Source organism: Podarcis vaucheri (genome assembly GCF_965113315.1).
Source record: "Podarcis vaucheri genome assembly, chromosome: 10".
Classification (NCBI taxonomy): domain Eukaryota; kingdom Metazoa; phylum Chordata; class Lepidosauria; order Squamata; family Lacertidae; genus Podarcis; species Podarcis vaucheri.
Genome location: NC_138748.1, coordinates 22,717,451 through 22,731,593, shown reverse-complemented (window position 1 = coordinate 22,731,593; position 14,143 = coordinate 22,717,451). Strand labels below are relative to the sequence as shown.

Genomic DNA, 14,143 nt, shown 5'->3' with positions numbered 1-14,143 from the left:
AAATCCAGGACTGTCCCTGGAAAATAAGGGCACTTGCAGGAGGGAGAAAGAGAATTAAAGGGTCAAATGACCTAGGGCTGTCTTCTGCATACTCTGCAAATGGGAACTAGAGTCTAATTCTTACAATTTGTTGCACCTTAAAAACAACAACACCATGTTTATCTTTATCTATACACAAAATATATGGGCATTTTTAACCATCCTCTGAAAAAAGGAATTACTCCAAGAGGAAATACCAATGACCACCTCTATAAAGTTTAAAGCATTCCTAAAAACTGGAAAGTGAAATCTCGCATCAAACTTCCCCCCCCCCCCTGAGCTGCGGCTTAGGAAAGCCAGCACAAATGAAACGTGAAGATTTCCATTGACTTTGATGGGGCTGAATTGTCTTCAATCAACGGGCTTCACTTTAAGAGAACTGTGGATTGGGGTGCTTGAGAGCTTATTGATTCAAAAAGCTATTCATTTTTTTGTTTTTTGTTTTTTGTTTTTGTTCCCAGACTAGTTTTTAAGACCGGTCTCTTCAGTGGGCTATAACAGCTTTCGGTTCTGAGACACAGGGCCTTATAACTATCATTCTGATGCAAAGGATGGGCGATGACATTGTGAAGCTGCAAAGAGCATGCAGTACTCTGCCGATGCCGGCAAGGGGAAAGACAATGTGTGTTGCTGCTACTCTTGTCAGCTTTAGCCAGCAGTGGGATCACCATACAAACCAGATGGGACCGGGGGTGGGTAGGCTCTGGGTTGCAGCCATATTGTCCATGACATTGATACAGACGGTATGGCTTATTTCTAAGGAATCATTTGGCACTCTGTTAATGTTTTATACTGATTATATAGTTTCTTGGCCACCTTCCAACATTTTGCAGAGAGCTAAATGGTGTAACGTATTTCACATTTCCCAGAGTTTTTTTGGTTTTTTTTAAAGTATATACCACAGCATATGCTTGGTAATTTCACATCTACGCCTGGGTGTCAGTACAATACAATCATATAGCACTCTTGCGGCTATGAAGTCAAGGTTGTAGTGTCAGCGCTCCCCCCCAACTTGACTTTCCACTTCTGCTGATATGACTCCCCACCCCCCAACCTGGTGCAGCAAATAATTTCTAATTTCATAATGGAAGACCACCTGAGTCATATTTCCATGATTTCATGCAAGTGATGAACTGAACGCTTAATAGTCGTTGACTTTTGAAGATAGCTGAAGGTTAAATATCGGATCTCATTCTTTGGTCTGAATTAGCTGTTGTCTTCTGGCTGAAATGTTGGTTTTAAATTTTTTTGTATCTGTCCCTTTCTTTGTTGCAAAGGTTTAGAGTCGTTTCAGAGATATGCAAAAGGAATAAATAAAATAAACAGTAATAAACTAAGACACAGAAAATCCAAGCAAAAGACTTCACAAAATCCTCAAATCCTCCCAACCCCCTTTTCACATCAAGGTCTTACATAATCCTTTCTGTAAGAAGCCAGAGTTTTATAGCTCTTTACTTTGCTTTTTTAAAAGGAATTTTCACAGGCGTGGAATTAACTCAAAGGGGCACTTTTAGCCATGCAAGAAGGCACTTTTAAACATTCATGAAAATACAAATTACGTAATAATGGAATGCTACATGTATTTAAACATCAAATGTGATTTAGGGTCTTCTGGAGGGGGACTTAATTGTAAAGTGGTTGTCAGCAGAAAAGGTAAGTATGTTAAATGGGGGGATGTGGGTTTATGTTTTGATGCCAGTGCTGCCTGTCGTGCTGACACTGTGAAAAAAATGCATAAACGAAGGCTCACCCATCCCTCAATAAACACACATTTGAATAGACCCTTAAGGAGACCTAGCACTTCTATGTAAACACTCTCTTCATTCAGTTTGTGTATTCTTAGCAGTTGAAACAGTCCCAATTTCAATTCTGGGATTGAAAAAAATAAACAAACTGTGCTTTCACTGTCTGGTGTGAATCTGTCCATGATCTCACATGAATCCACCTGCAGCAGCACCATTCTCTGTGTACTTCCACAGCTAGAAATGATGCAAGAGCAAAAGTCCAGGAGGCTGTTTCTGAGAGTACGGTATCAAAACTGCAAAGGTGGTTGTAAAGGTTTGGCTTTATAAGGTTAAAACGAATGCTTGTAATATTGCTAGGAAGTTCACTGGAATACGGATTCTAAAACATGGGTATAATATTCTCCTGGAGATTAACTCCCACCTGGAGGCAGATCAGTCCACTCTGTACCAGCTGCAGTCTCATGGGGAAGAATTCATGAATAATAGAACCGTATTATGTATGTATGTTGATAACTAAGGTCAACCTTCCATTCTTTAGTTCAGCTGAGCTGCCAACAACAAAGCAACTTTCAATGCTATCTGGCTATCATAGGTGCCAACTTCTAGTGGCCCAGGTTCCTTCACCCTCCTCCCAATAAAATATTTGAGGGAGCCGGGCCCCCCAAAGTTAATGGGCATCGCTGCCTTTCCTTCTTTTCTGCATTTGGACTTTGTTTCCCAGCAAGCATTGTGAAGGAACTTGTAAAAGGGTTACCAGATGTCAAGAGAGCTGGGATTGGGCAAAAACATCTGGCATTTTTTTTCTTATGGCCCTTGCGATTCGAGCAGAGAGAGAGAGAGTCAGAGAGAACTCAAACTGCTTGGGGCAGGTTGACAGAGCTCTGCTAGGATGAGGGAGAAAATGGTTCCTAGTTGCTTATCATTAAAAAAAAAATTATTTCTGAGCTTTGTACACTGCTCGGGGATTCTATTTTTGGCTGAAGAAAGGGGCAAAAATGCTTTATTTGTTTACTGAGTCCCCTACCACTTCACTGTTACTGATTTCGGGGTAAGGACATCAAATATTACAATTAAAAGATACAAATAGAACAACAAGCCATTACAACAGCAACGTGAGTAGGCAAAATGCCCACAGATAAAACACAAATAATTAAAATAAAAGGGCTTCGTGTTTCTCATAGTTAAAATTGACTTGCTAATATAGAACATTCTGTGAATACCTGGTGTGAAAATGAGAAAGAGAATTGACACTGAATGTACTACTGGGAAGGGGGGTATTCTACTAGTGGGAGCTACTACCCAAGTCCCTTTTGCATGTAACCACGTAACTGACATCTCCTGGCAACAGAATGCTAAGAAAGGGCTCGTTTATATTGAGGGATTTAATTTAAAAACAACAACAGGCAGTGCTATTTTCCTAGAAGGAGAGGCGCCAGAACTCCTCCATTCTCTTAGAATTGCAATGGCATCTACCTGAGAGGTGCTGGAACTGAGTTCAGGTGAGTTCTGGCTGGGGGGAAAGCCCTGACAACAGGTATCCATGTATCATCATTCTTTTTAAGACATGGACATCATAAGAGACTGTAACACAGAAGCCATGTAATCAACTCTGGTTACCAAGCCCTTGCTCTGGTTAATTATTTGTTAATAAGCATGTGATTACATTAGCACCATTTGCTACAGCATTACCCTGGGAACCTACCCTCAGTCTTTGTTCATTAAGAAAATCTAATGTCGAAAAAGGGGGGGAAAGCTGTGTTTATAAATATCTTCCAGAAGATTGAGAGCAACTGAAAACTAAACAGTGAGGCAGTCTTAAAATCATGGCTAACTATCAACATTCCAGGCGGAAATACCGTATTTTTTGCACCATAACACTCATTTTTTTCCTCCTAGAAAGTAAGGGGAAATGTCTGTGCGTGTTATGGAGGAAATGCCTACGGGTGGCATGCCTATGGATTTTCCTCCTCTAAAAACTATGTGCGTGTTATGGTCAGGTGCGTGTTATAGAGCGAAAAATACGGTAATTTGAGCAGGAATACGGTATCACCTTTATGCCAATGGCCTGATGATGACATTTCAATGCTTGGATAGAAATGCTCTTCAAAAGTATATCAAAACATGAATATTTATGCATTACTTATTACATTTATCACCCGCCCTTTATCATACAGGTTCCCACACAATACAGTATGAGCATTTAGAAAATGGTAAGATCGAAAATTTGAGTTGTGTTTCTACAACTTTTCACACCAACCTATAGCGTGAGGGCACCATCCTATATCACCTTTGTTATCATCACTGCAGCAGAATAATGCACACATATTTGTGTGCATAAAGCTGTTCTGTGGCAGCAACACATGCTGGAAGGAACATTCCGGTTACTCTATAACACTTTGTGGGTCAGCAGTGCCTACTTTGAAGTGCATATCTAATAGAGGATCTTCTAGATAGAACAGCCTTCCCAAACCTATTGCCCTCCCCATGTGTGGGACTATAATTCCCATCAGTCCCTGTTAGATAGGAGTTATGGTCAAAAACATCTGAAGGGTGCCAGATTAAGAAAGCCTGTTACAGGGAGAAACTTGAATTTTCCGTATACAGGGCAGCACATAATATAGCGGTGGACTTGGACAAACTGGGCGTGACTAAGATACTAAGGGTCCTCCCTCAGAATTTCACAGCCTAATCTACTTAAGCAAACTCCACAAACTGTTGCCAGGACCATGCATATTACAGCCTAGAAATACAAATATCAGCAATTGGGGCCCAATGTGGCTGACATGACTTCTTAAACTCTGTGGTGAGACTTGAAAGAATGCCTGCCCAACTGCTATATGGACTATAGAAAAGGCAAACATGAGGTGGACACCTTTATACACACACCTGAAATTGTGTGGAGCTGCAGCTGAAAAGAAATCATATATGGAATGTTTACACTATATATTTTTTATTTATCGTTAGTCACAAACTGCCTTCAGGGTGCCAATTTACGAATAATTTAAAAGCAGCTATAAAGGCTTCTATCCTTCTGACGGTCTCGTGGATCAGGACAGTGTTATTTTCAGATTTCCTTCATTTTAAGTCTTTTCTGCGTACTAGCCCAGTTACCGCCCACTAAATGAAGGGAACCCTTCATTTTCTAGCATATATGCTGTGACCTCACTGTACTAACTGCTTCCAGCAACGCACATAAGTGCAGACTTATATAGAAGCATTAAAGTAAATTATGCCAGGGCATGTATTTCCCCCTCAAATGTTTATTATACTTTTTTCTGAAACAAACAAACAAACAAACAAACCCTCTGAACTTGCCATAAAACATATGTAAATAAAGCCTTTTTTTTACTGCTTATGGTAGAAGATAGGTAGCCGTGTTGGTCTGTCATAGTCAAAATAAAAAAAAATTCCTTCCAGTAGCACCTTAAAGACCAACTAAGTTAGTTCTTGGTATGAGCTTTTGTGTGCATGCACACGAAAGCTCATACCAAGAACTAACTTAGTTGGTCTTTAAGGTGCTACTGGAAGGAATTTTTTTTATTTTACTGCTTATGGCAGCCATTTTGTGCTGGCACCTACAGCACTTTGACACCTCTTCTTTTACTTTATAAGCAAAGAAAGCAATGCAAACGGCTTTTGATTTCTGCATTGAAACATGGCATTTAAAATTATTTAGTTAACAACTATATCATGCACACACACGCCTTCTCCTTTTTGTTCTGCTCAGTGTTTGGGCCATTTCTGGTTGAGTGTTTTCCCTGGGGTCCTTCTGTTAGAGGAAGTAATGTAGAAAATGTGAAATAAAAAAAACAAGCCATTTGCATGTTTTCAAGAAAGCGGCATGAGCAGCACAGAACAGAAATGTCCTGTTTTGAGTTCTCTCATAAAAATAAATAAATCCCTGTTTAAAAAAGAATATGTTTGAACCAATCTATGGTTTGAATTTGCTGGCAAGGGACTGAGTATGGATCCAACATGCTATATTGTTAGGACCAATGATTGGGTGACCATATGAATCCTGTCACAGCTTAGGATAGGGTTGGCAATGTTCGAGATCATGGGTAACCATGCCTGAAGAAGCCTTCCCACAAGCCCGCTGCGTCGCAACGCTCCAGCTAAAATTTAAATCTTAATTTAGAGCATTTAAGAAGCATTTTTTTTTAGCCAACAGAAGGCTCTTCTCCCAAGCCTGTGGCACAATGGTTGTGTGTTACAATTGAGATGGGAAGAGCTGTAGCATCTTTCTAATTCCCAAGAATGTTTCTTTGGTTTGCAAATGGGCTGATGGGCCCAGAAAAGTTGACAGCCTCTGTGCTACATAATAACAGTGAAACTATCCAACAGGGAAATAATTATTGCTTCTAGCATGTTATCAGATCAGTAGAGGCCTCTGCAGCATACCAGTGAGTGAACTTGTGTTTTCTTTAGAATATGTAACCTATGTGGATCATGTTTCTAGTAGTGTACTTCAGGAAAGAGAGAGGAATGTTTGCAAAGGCCTTACAGTCATTTGGAGTTACTGTGAAAGAAACAGCCCTGAATGAGGAATCGAATGACATGAAATAAGCATACTGCTCTTACATTTTGGGGTGTATGGGGTGTTAGGGGAGGGGTTGTACCTCTGGAGGGAAACATATAATGCTCCTTCTGGGTTTTTTTTTTGTCCATCTTTGGTCCCCACCCTGCACTCAGCTCCCTCCTGTCAGCATGTGACAGTGGCCATACCCAGGAACAGTGTCAAATGATCTGCTAAACCACACGAGGGTAGCAAATGGGTCTCAAACCCTTGCTGAGTCAGATAGATGCAAAGATAGGCTCTGGCAGATTGAGCAGACAAGATCAATAGTGGGTTCAATGGTCAAAAAGGCAGTTTCTGCACAAGCGGTAAAGAGAAGTGAGGGGAAGATGGGGCTAGTCCACCTGGTAAGGTAGCCCATCTAGGAGAAGGAAACCTCCACTGCCTTGTGGGATACCTTCAGGAGAAGGTGGCTAAAGAGTTAACCCTACATACAAATCCCTAACGGTTGGGTGGCACCTTGTACGACTCCTCCTGGCAACTGCAGCAGCCAAGCTGGTGCCAAATGTATTGCTCTGCTTTCCTTTCGACCACTTCAGCAAGGATGAGGTTGGGTGGTCTTGTTGCCTAGGCAGCCCAGGAACTTCATACACACTGCCCAGGCTTGCACCCAGGGAAGTCACTTGGGTGCTGCTAACACAGCGGTTTGACTTCATCCCCAGAGACGCACTCCATTGCCTCTCAATACAAACAGGTGCCAACAACAATTACATTTTGAGAATAATTTAAAACCAATATATCTATTGATTGTATTGGTTTCAACTTGCTGCTAACTTCAGTGAGTCTTACTGGCATTATAGATTACTACGCTGGGAAAATCCAGTACATTAGAAATGATTATCTCCTAGGACTATTGTTTTCCTAGTATTGGTTTGACTGCTGCCCATGGTAGCATAAAGACTGAGACCATGGAAATCTTTTTACATCCATAGTACAGAAAAGAGGGATGTAACAGGAAAGCCTTGGTTAAATGCCCAGAGGATGAAATGCCATTTAAAAGGTAAATCCTGAATGCTGGCTAGAGTGAGTGTCATTGACTGGTCACTCTTTTTATGCCCTTCTGCTCCTCTGTATGATTCCTTTTAGTATAATGGTACATAACTGTAGCACAGGCTCCAAAGAATGTTCTGTTAATAGCACAGCTAGGAGTTCAGGGTTGGGTCAGATATTTAAGAATGAATTCTGAGGATCTTTGTATGAAAAGGGTAGTGAATGACTAAAACTTAAAAGCACTTATTCAACTGTGCCCTCAGTGACCCCAAATATGGCTGCTTTTCTTGGATGACCCTAGGAGCTAACCGCAGAACAAATGAACTGTATTGGCCAAAGTCAGTTTCAAACCCACAGTATTTTGCACTGGACTTCAATGGCAACAAGTTTGGGTTCTCAGTGTTAAAGTCATCATTCCATGCCTATTCACCTTAGATAGTCAAAGGAAAGCCCTTTCCTAGGTGCTGTACATTGACTCTCGTTGACAGACTTTTCAATTAGGAGTTTAAAATTACACAGTGGTCATGATGGGTTTTACATCATGTAGATGTATGACGTAAACTATTGAATACTACAAGAAAATATGTCGTACATGCATTCAGATGCTTCAAAAACTCTATTAACACTCAATGGACCAATAGCTACTGAAGTAGATTTTAAATAAATTTATCATTATCAGTTCAATCTACATAAATTTCAGATCAATGTGAACCCTGCCAGAACAACTTGGTAACAGAGACAACTGTAGACTCAGCACAGAAAAAGGGGTGTTATTGCAGCTAAAGTGTCTGGATTAAAGCAACAGTACTCTGAACAGTTGTCCCAAATCAATGAATCAACAATATGACATGAATAAAGAGAGGTGTTCAATAATCCTCTAAGATAAATGGCCTAAAACAGTACAAAAAAGTCATCACACTGAATAGTTTTAATGTTTCATTGATTCCTGCATTTCTTTGATCGTTTTAATTTTTGCAAGCCACCCTGAGAATTACAGCTGCAAGAGAAAGGTGAAGTAGCAATAAACATACTAAATAAAGAGGATGTAATCTGAACCTCAGTGAAAAATAATAAACTGGTCCACACTTTAAAGGTGCTGTCATAAGTCAGCATGTAAATATGCATACTAATAATTTGAAAAATGCTAACTTTACCTAATTTAAATAGGGTTGTATCAACTAAGTTTTACTCAGGGTAAACTCACTGGTATTAATTTGCATAAGTTTGTCATGCCCATGAATTTCAATGGATGTACTCAGAGTACGAGTAACATTGGATACAACCCACATATGTTTGGATCCAAACATAAAGGTAAAGGGACCCCTGACCATTAGGTCCAGTCATGGCCGACTCTGGGGTTGCAGCGCTCATCTCGCTTTATTGGCCGAGGGAGCCAGCGTACTGCTTCCGGGTCATGCGGCTAGCATGACTAAGCCGCTTCTGGCGAACCAGAGCAGCGCATGGAAATGCCATTTAGCTTCCCGCCGGAGCGGTACCTATTGATCTACTTGCACTCTGACGTGCTTTCAAACTGCTAGGTTGGCAGGAGCAGGAACCGAGCAACGGGAGCTCACCCCATCGTGGGGATTCGAACCACTGACCTTCTGATCAGCAAGTCCTAGGCTCTGTGGTTTAACCCACAGTGCCACCCGCGTTTGTCATGTCCATGAATTTCCACGGATGTACTCAGAGTATGAGTAACATTGGATACAACCCCATATGTTTGGATCCAAACATAGTTATACTCAAGAGTAAAGCCAATGAAATCAATCCAAGCCTGGATCCAACCATACCTTTTGAGAATAAGGTTGCAAACTTACATACCCTTACCTGCAAGTAAATCTTATTGAACTCTGTTGGGCTAACTTGTGAGAAGACATGTGCAGGGTTGCACTGCAAAAGTTCCAAATATGCCATGCTACTTTTCAGCTAGGCAAATATATCTGCAGAAATAATGATGATTTTACGTAAATCAAATACAGAAATGATGTCTAACAGCAAATGTTAGCTGTGAATTAAAATCATTTAATCCTCCTTCATTTATAATATTGTAAAGTTTTACTATATGTAGCAGAAAAAGTATTTATACAATTAAAGAAGTTCTTCATACTCTCTGAGAGAAATTATTATCAATTGCGATTATACTTAACTGCTGATTAAAGTGACTGTTACAGTATGGCTGCAATGTATTTCAATTTAGAATGTATTTATCCCATCAGCAACTGGATATATCGGAAGTATTTATATGAAACATTAATGCTAAACAAAAGCATGTTCAATTTAATCATGAAATCAATAACACACAAAGAAGGAAAAGCATTTCATGAAAAATGCATTTTGTTTTATTTATTTTTATGACAGATTGTATAACAGGCTTTTTGGGACCAGAAATGCTATTCATTCAATACAAACAACTCTTCTGCAATCCAAAATGTTAAAATGATTTATTCTATCTTGGCAGTAACAATGAACTATATGATTGACTTCATGTTTTCACAATCCATATTCATTTTAAGATCTGGCACCATGCCCCCACAAAAATATCAAATCCCCTGAAAAATAAAATATGGAATGGGGGGGTGAATGACACATTTCGCATCTATAGTGATACTGGGATAGATGAAACATTTCTATCTCCGTACAGCTGACAGTAAGCTGAAATTTCAAATCAAGACACAATTGCTTCAGAACTAAGGATACACCATTTCATGTGATTAAATTAAATCTGTTTGGATTTACAGACATGCGTGTGTGTGTGTGTGTGTGTGTGTGTGTGTGTGTATGCTAGCAGAAACTCTGCACATTTGGCAGTTCTGTTATTGGCTGTTCTTGCCCCTTTCCTACAGTTAATTCAAGAGTCAATAACTTGCTTCCCACCAGATGTGAAACGGTCATTCCTCCTCATCCTGGAGAAGTTGGCGTTCTGGAGGAAGCTTGGGCTGCAACTTCTGCCAGCGCTCTGGAGGCCAGAGTATATGGGTTGCGCGAGCGTGTAGAAGTCCAAGAGAGACCTAGAAGAGGCAATCAAAACACAGGTGTAATAGTATGCAAGAAGATATAGTTTAGGGAGAGGAGGGCTTACGGAATTTCATAAACGTGTCGAGCAAGTTATACCAGCTGAGAAAGAGGACTGGATTTGTAGCTGGGATTAAACCCCCCCTCCCCTTAAGTGGCGAATTCATTTCAGGCAAGCCTTCTGTCTAAAATGCAGAGACACTTCTAAAACAGGACCGATGCCGGGGAATTGTGATGATGATAAAGAAAGTGAAATGGGAATAAAAAACCAAACTATATAAAATTTTAACAGCTTGTCCCATATAAAAATTGACAACTTAAATAAAGAACCATAAAAGGTTACAACTTGCAACAGTTCTTTCTAAAGACTTGTTGAAGACAGAGCCCTTGGTGCCCTGCAGACTACATATGGAACTGTTGAAGGTACAGGCTGTCTCACTTTGTGCAACTGCGCAAGCAGCTTTTGTGATGGTTTGTTATGGGGGAGGATCGCGATCTCTGTACCGGCAGCAAAAGGCAGAATCCCCGGCTGTGCCAAAGCCTGTCCTTCAATTTTCTTGAAAGACACACCAGAGGCAGTTTCATCTGCTCCTACTGCAGCTGCCCCCAAGCATAGCTTTCGATATGCTTGCACCACTTCTTCGCTAACTAGGGAAAACGTGCAGCAGAAATTTGACGTGTATATCTTATCTAATATTTATCTGATTTTATCAGCAATTTAATGTATATTTTGTGTGAGCTGTATACAGGTTTTAGCAATTAAACTGTATTTAAGTCCTACTAAATAACAATAATGCTGTGGCAGAACATGGTAAAAAGAGCAATTAAGCATATTCAGCATGAAGAAGCAACCTACATTTCTTACTTCAATGTATTCAAAAGTTTGCTCCTATTTTTTTAATATAAACAGGACATCCAATGTTATTTGACATTTTAACTACCAGCTTGAGCTCACTGCATGTTTCTGAGTCGCTTTCATTTTAGGCTTTGTTTTTCAGTTATATAGATAGATGGATAAACAAACAAACAAATGAAAAATAAAATACTATTGATGAATTAAAAACATAAGCCTTTGAGAACAATGCATTGCTTCCAATACATAATGATTGACATTGTCAAAATATTAATAGGTGTCAACCTGGTTGGTTTACATCTGTTCCACAATTGTAAATACAAAGTCCATTGCTTCTGAAAACTTTCTATGGAAGCCTTTCTTCCTTCCCACAGGTAAGCCACTATCTCATTCCACATCCTCCCTTTGCACTGTGCTACAGGTCCATGTGCACCAAACCAGCAAGTCCGCTACAACAAACTTTCCCATTTCATTAGTTTGAAAAGGAAACAAGAGGCAGCTCGACTCAGTTGCAATGCAAGAATATTCAGAAGTTCTATTCTCTAGAAAATATGAATCCATCAAGGGAAAATCAAAACTCTACTTCAGGAGAGACAGACTGGGCTTGCATAAGTCAGCAACACAGCTCTCCAGAGGCCTAAAACCTTCTCCCTGAGCCACCCCATCTCTTCCCAGGCTACACCCACCAATGACCCACTGTCTTCAAGTGTTTTTGCCTGGCTGGAATGTGCTCTGCCTGGCTGTGATAATGCCTCCTGCTCAGAGCTGGCTCACCAAGGAGGCAGTGTGAAGCACCCACCTCAGGCAATCAGAAGTGCAAGAGGTGGCGACCTGATTGCCCTACTACTGCTGCCGCCAAAATGCGAGGGGCAGATGTTCCAAAGTGTGGCATTGCCGCTCGTCCTCCTCACCCCAGGACTGAGAAGACACATGGCAACACTTTGTGGCACACTCTTGGCTCTTGCTGAGTTTGGGCAGGGGACATTACTGCGATTGCAGAAGTGAGGGGTGGGGGCCACAGCAGGTAGGGGAGGCAAAAGCACAGTCCCATGTTGCCTCAGGTGGCAAAACAGGATAGGCCACCACTGCTTTTGCTTGCCTGCATGGAGGTGTGTGTGTCTAAATGTGGAATGCCACCACTGAGATGCAAAGATTTTTCAGGAAGGAATACAGCCCACGGGCTGGAAAAGATTCCCTACCTCTGATCTCAAGGGCTTAGAATGCCCGTGTGACCCACAGCAAAACAAAACAAAATCAAGAATGCCCGATAAACAAAAACAAAACAATTCCAAAAGCACAAAAATGTCTTTAAAAAGACAAGCGGCAACCGACACATTTAAACTACCAGGGTTTTAGAAGAACAGTGATTTTAAAAATGGGAGGATAAGAACATATTTGAATGGCACCTCAAAAAATGACAAAGTGGGCATCTGGTCTGCTTCTCTGAGGAGGAGGCATCATGAAGGCATCACTACAACTGAAAATACCCTTTTCCCTTCTCTTCCTGCTTTGTGTCTGAAAGTGGGGGGTCCACTATCTAAGTGTTTGGGTGAACATGAAGCATGCATGCAAACCCCACCCCTAATATCTTGCCTGTGCCCCAGTGTCACTAGGCTCCCAATTGTTGGGAGGCTTCTAATCACAACCATGTGAACACCGTTAGAACCTCCCTTCAGAACTCAACATTCAACAAACAGAGGGAGGAAGTGGAATCAGTGGTTGTGGGGGCATTGGGGACAGGGCCCGAGGCATGATCCTGGTTTAAGCGGCTTCCTGGAGTGTACTGGAATGCCCAGGACAGCAAACCCAAAAGTGCCCTCTTCCTAAAGCACACAAAACCTGAGAAATATTAAGAGTTCTCGTCCATAACCTTCCCATCACTTTTTCTTTTCTGACATAGAAAAGTTAAAAGCTAATGCAGCACCATTTGCTGGTGAGAGGACTATTATCGGCAAATTTTCTCTTCATTTCCCACAGGGGATGCATATGTTACATAGCCTATTATGCCATAGTCAGAACTCATTCCAATCAAATTATGTGGGAGATGAAAGTATTTTATCCTTGTGATTCTATCCTTTTTGCATGTGCCTGTTACATGGCACTCTCTGGGCAGCTTTGCCTGGGAATACTTTAGCTTGGCACCACATGCCTTGCCTAAGGAACTTCCAATTCTAACTGATCCTATATTTAGCTTCTAAATGACAGTCTAAATATTGGGTTTAGCAAGACTTCACTAACTACCTGAAGTGTGATTCTTCGCAAATGGGTTTTATTTTTTATAGATTTAAAGAATTCACAGTGCACTGGGGCATCGCCTGCCTCCGCGAAGGCTAAGTAGCTCATAAATACAATGGCCATGAACTAGAACTGCTTCCAAACGCTGAACAAAAGAGCCAAAGCAAACTCAAGCTGCCAGCAGGTTTTCCATTCGTGGAGGTGGAACCATGTTTTACACACCAGGCTGTGCACTAGTCACTGCAAGGATTATGCACTCACCCATGGCTCTTTGGGTGGATTGTGATCAAAATGGTATCCAATAGGGGAACTGTATCGGGAAGTTTTTAATGTTTGATGTTTTATTATGTTTTTATATTCTGCTGGAAGCCACCCAGAGTGGCTGGGGTAATAATAATAATAATAATAATAATAATAATAATAATAATAATAATTCTGTATGCATCACACAACACAATGGAGAAGAAGGTAGAGGGTCCCAGGTTCCATCCCTGTCAGTTTCAGATACAGCTGGGAGAAAACCCTGTTGGGAACTCTGACGTCAGTGAAGGCAATACAGAACTAGATGGACCCATGATCTGATGCAGCACAAGGCAGCTTCCTATGCACCACCACAAGATCACATGTAACACTGCTGAAACGTCATGTTTCTTTCCTGGTCAAAGCCTCATAATCACTGAACTGGGGGGC

General features: G+C 41.0%; 1 protein-coding gene across 1 annotated transcript in view; it reads right to left on the bottom strand.

Moving 5' to 3' along the window:
* Positions 1-9,669: 9,669 nt before the first annotated feature.
* IMMP2L (inner mitochondrial membrane peptidase subunit 2) overlaps positions 9,670-14,143 on the bottom strand; it is a 480,193-nt gene continuing 475,719 nt past the window's right edge. Inside the window, exon 6 of the mRNA XM_082239908.1 lies at positions 9,670-10,361. Within this exon, the coding sequence (XP_082096034.1) occupies positions 10,242-10,361 (120 nt within the window). The 3' untranslated portion in view covers positions 9,670-10,241. The remainder of the gene's footprint in view (positions 10,362-14,143) is intronic.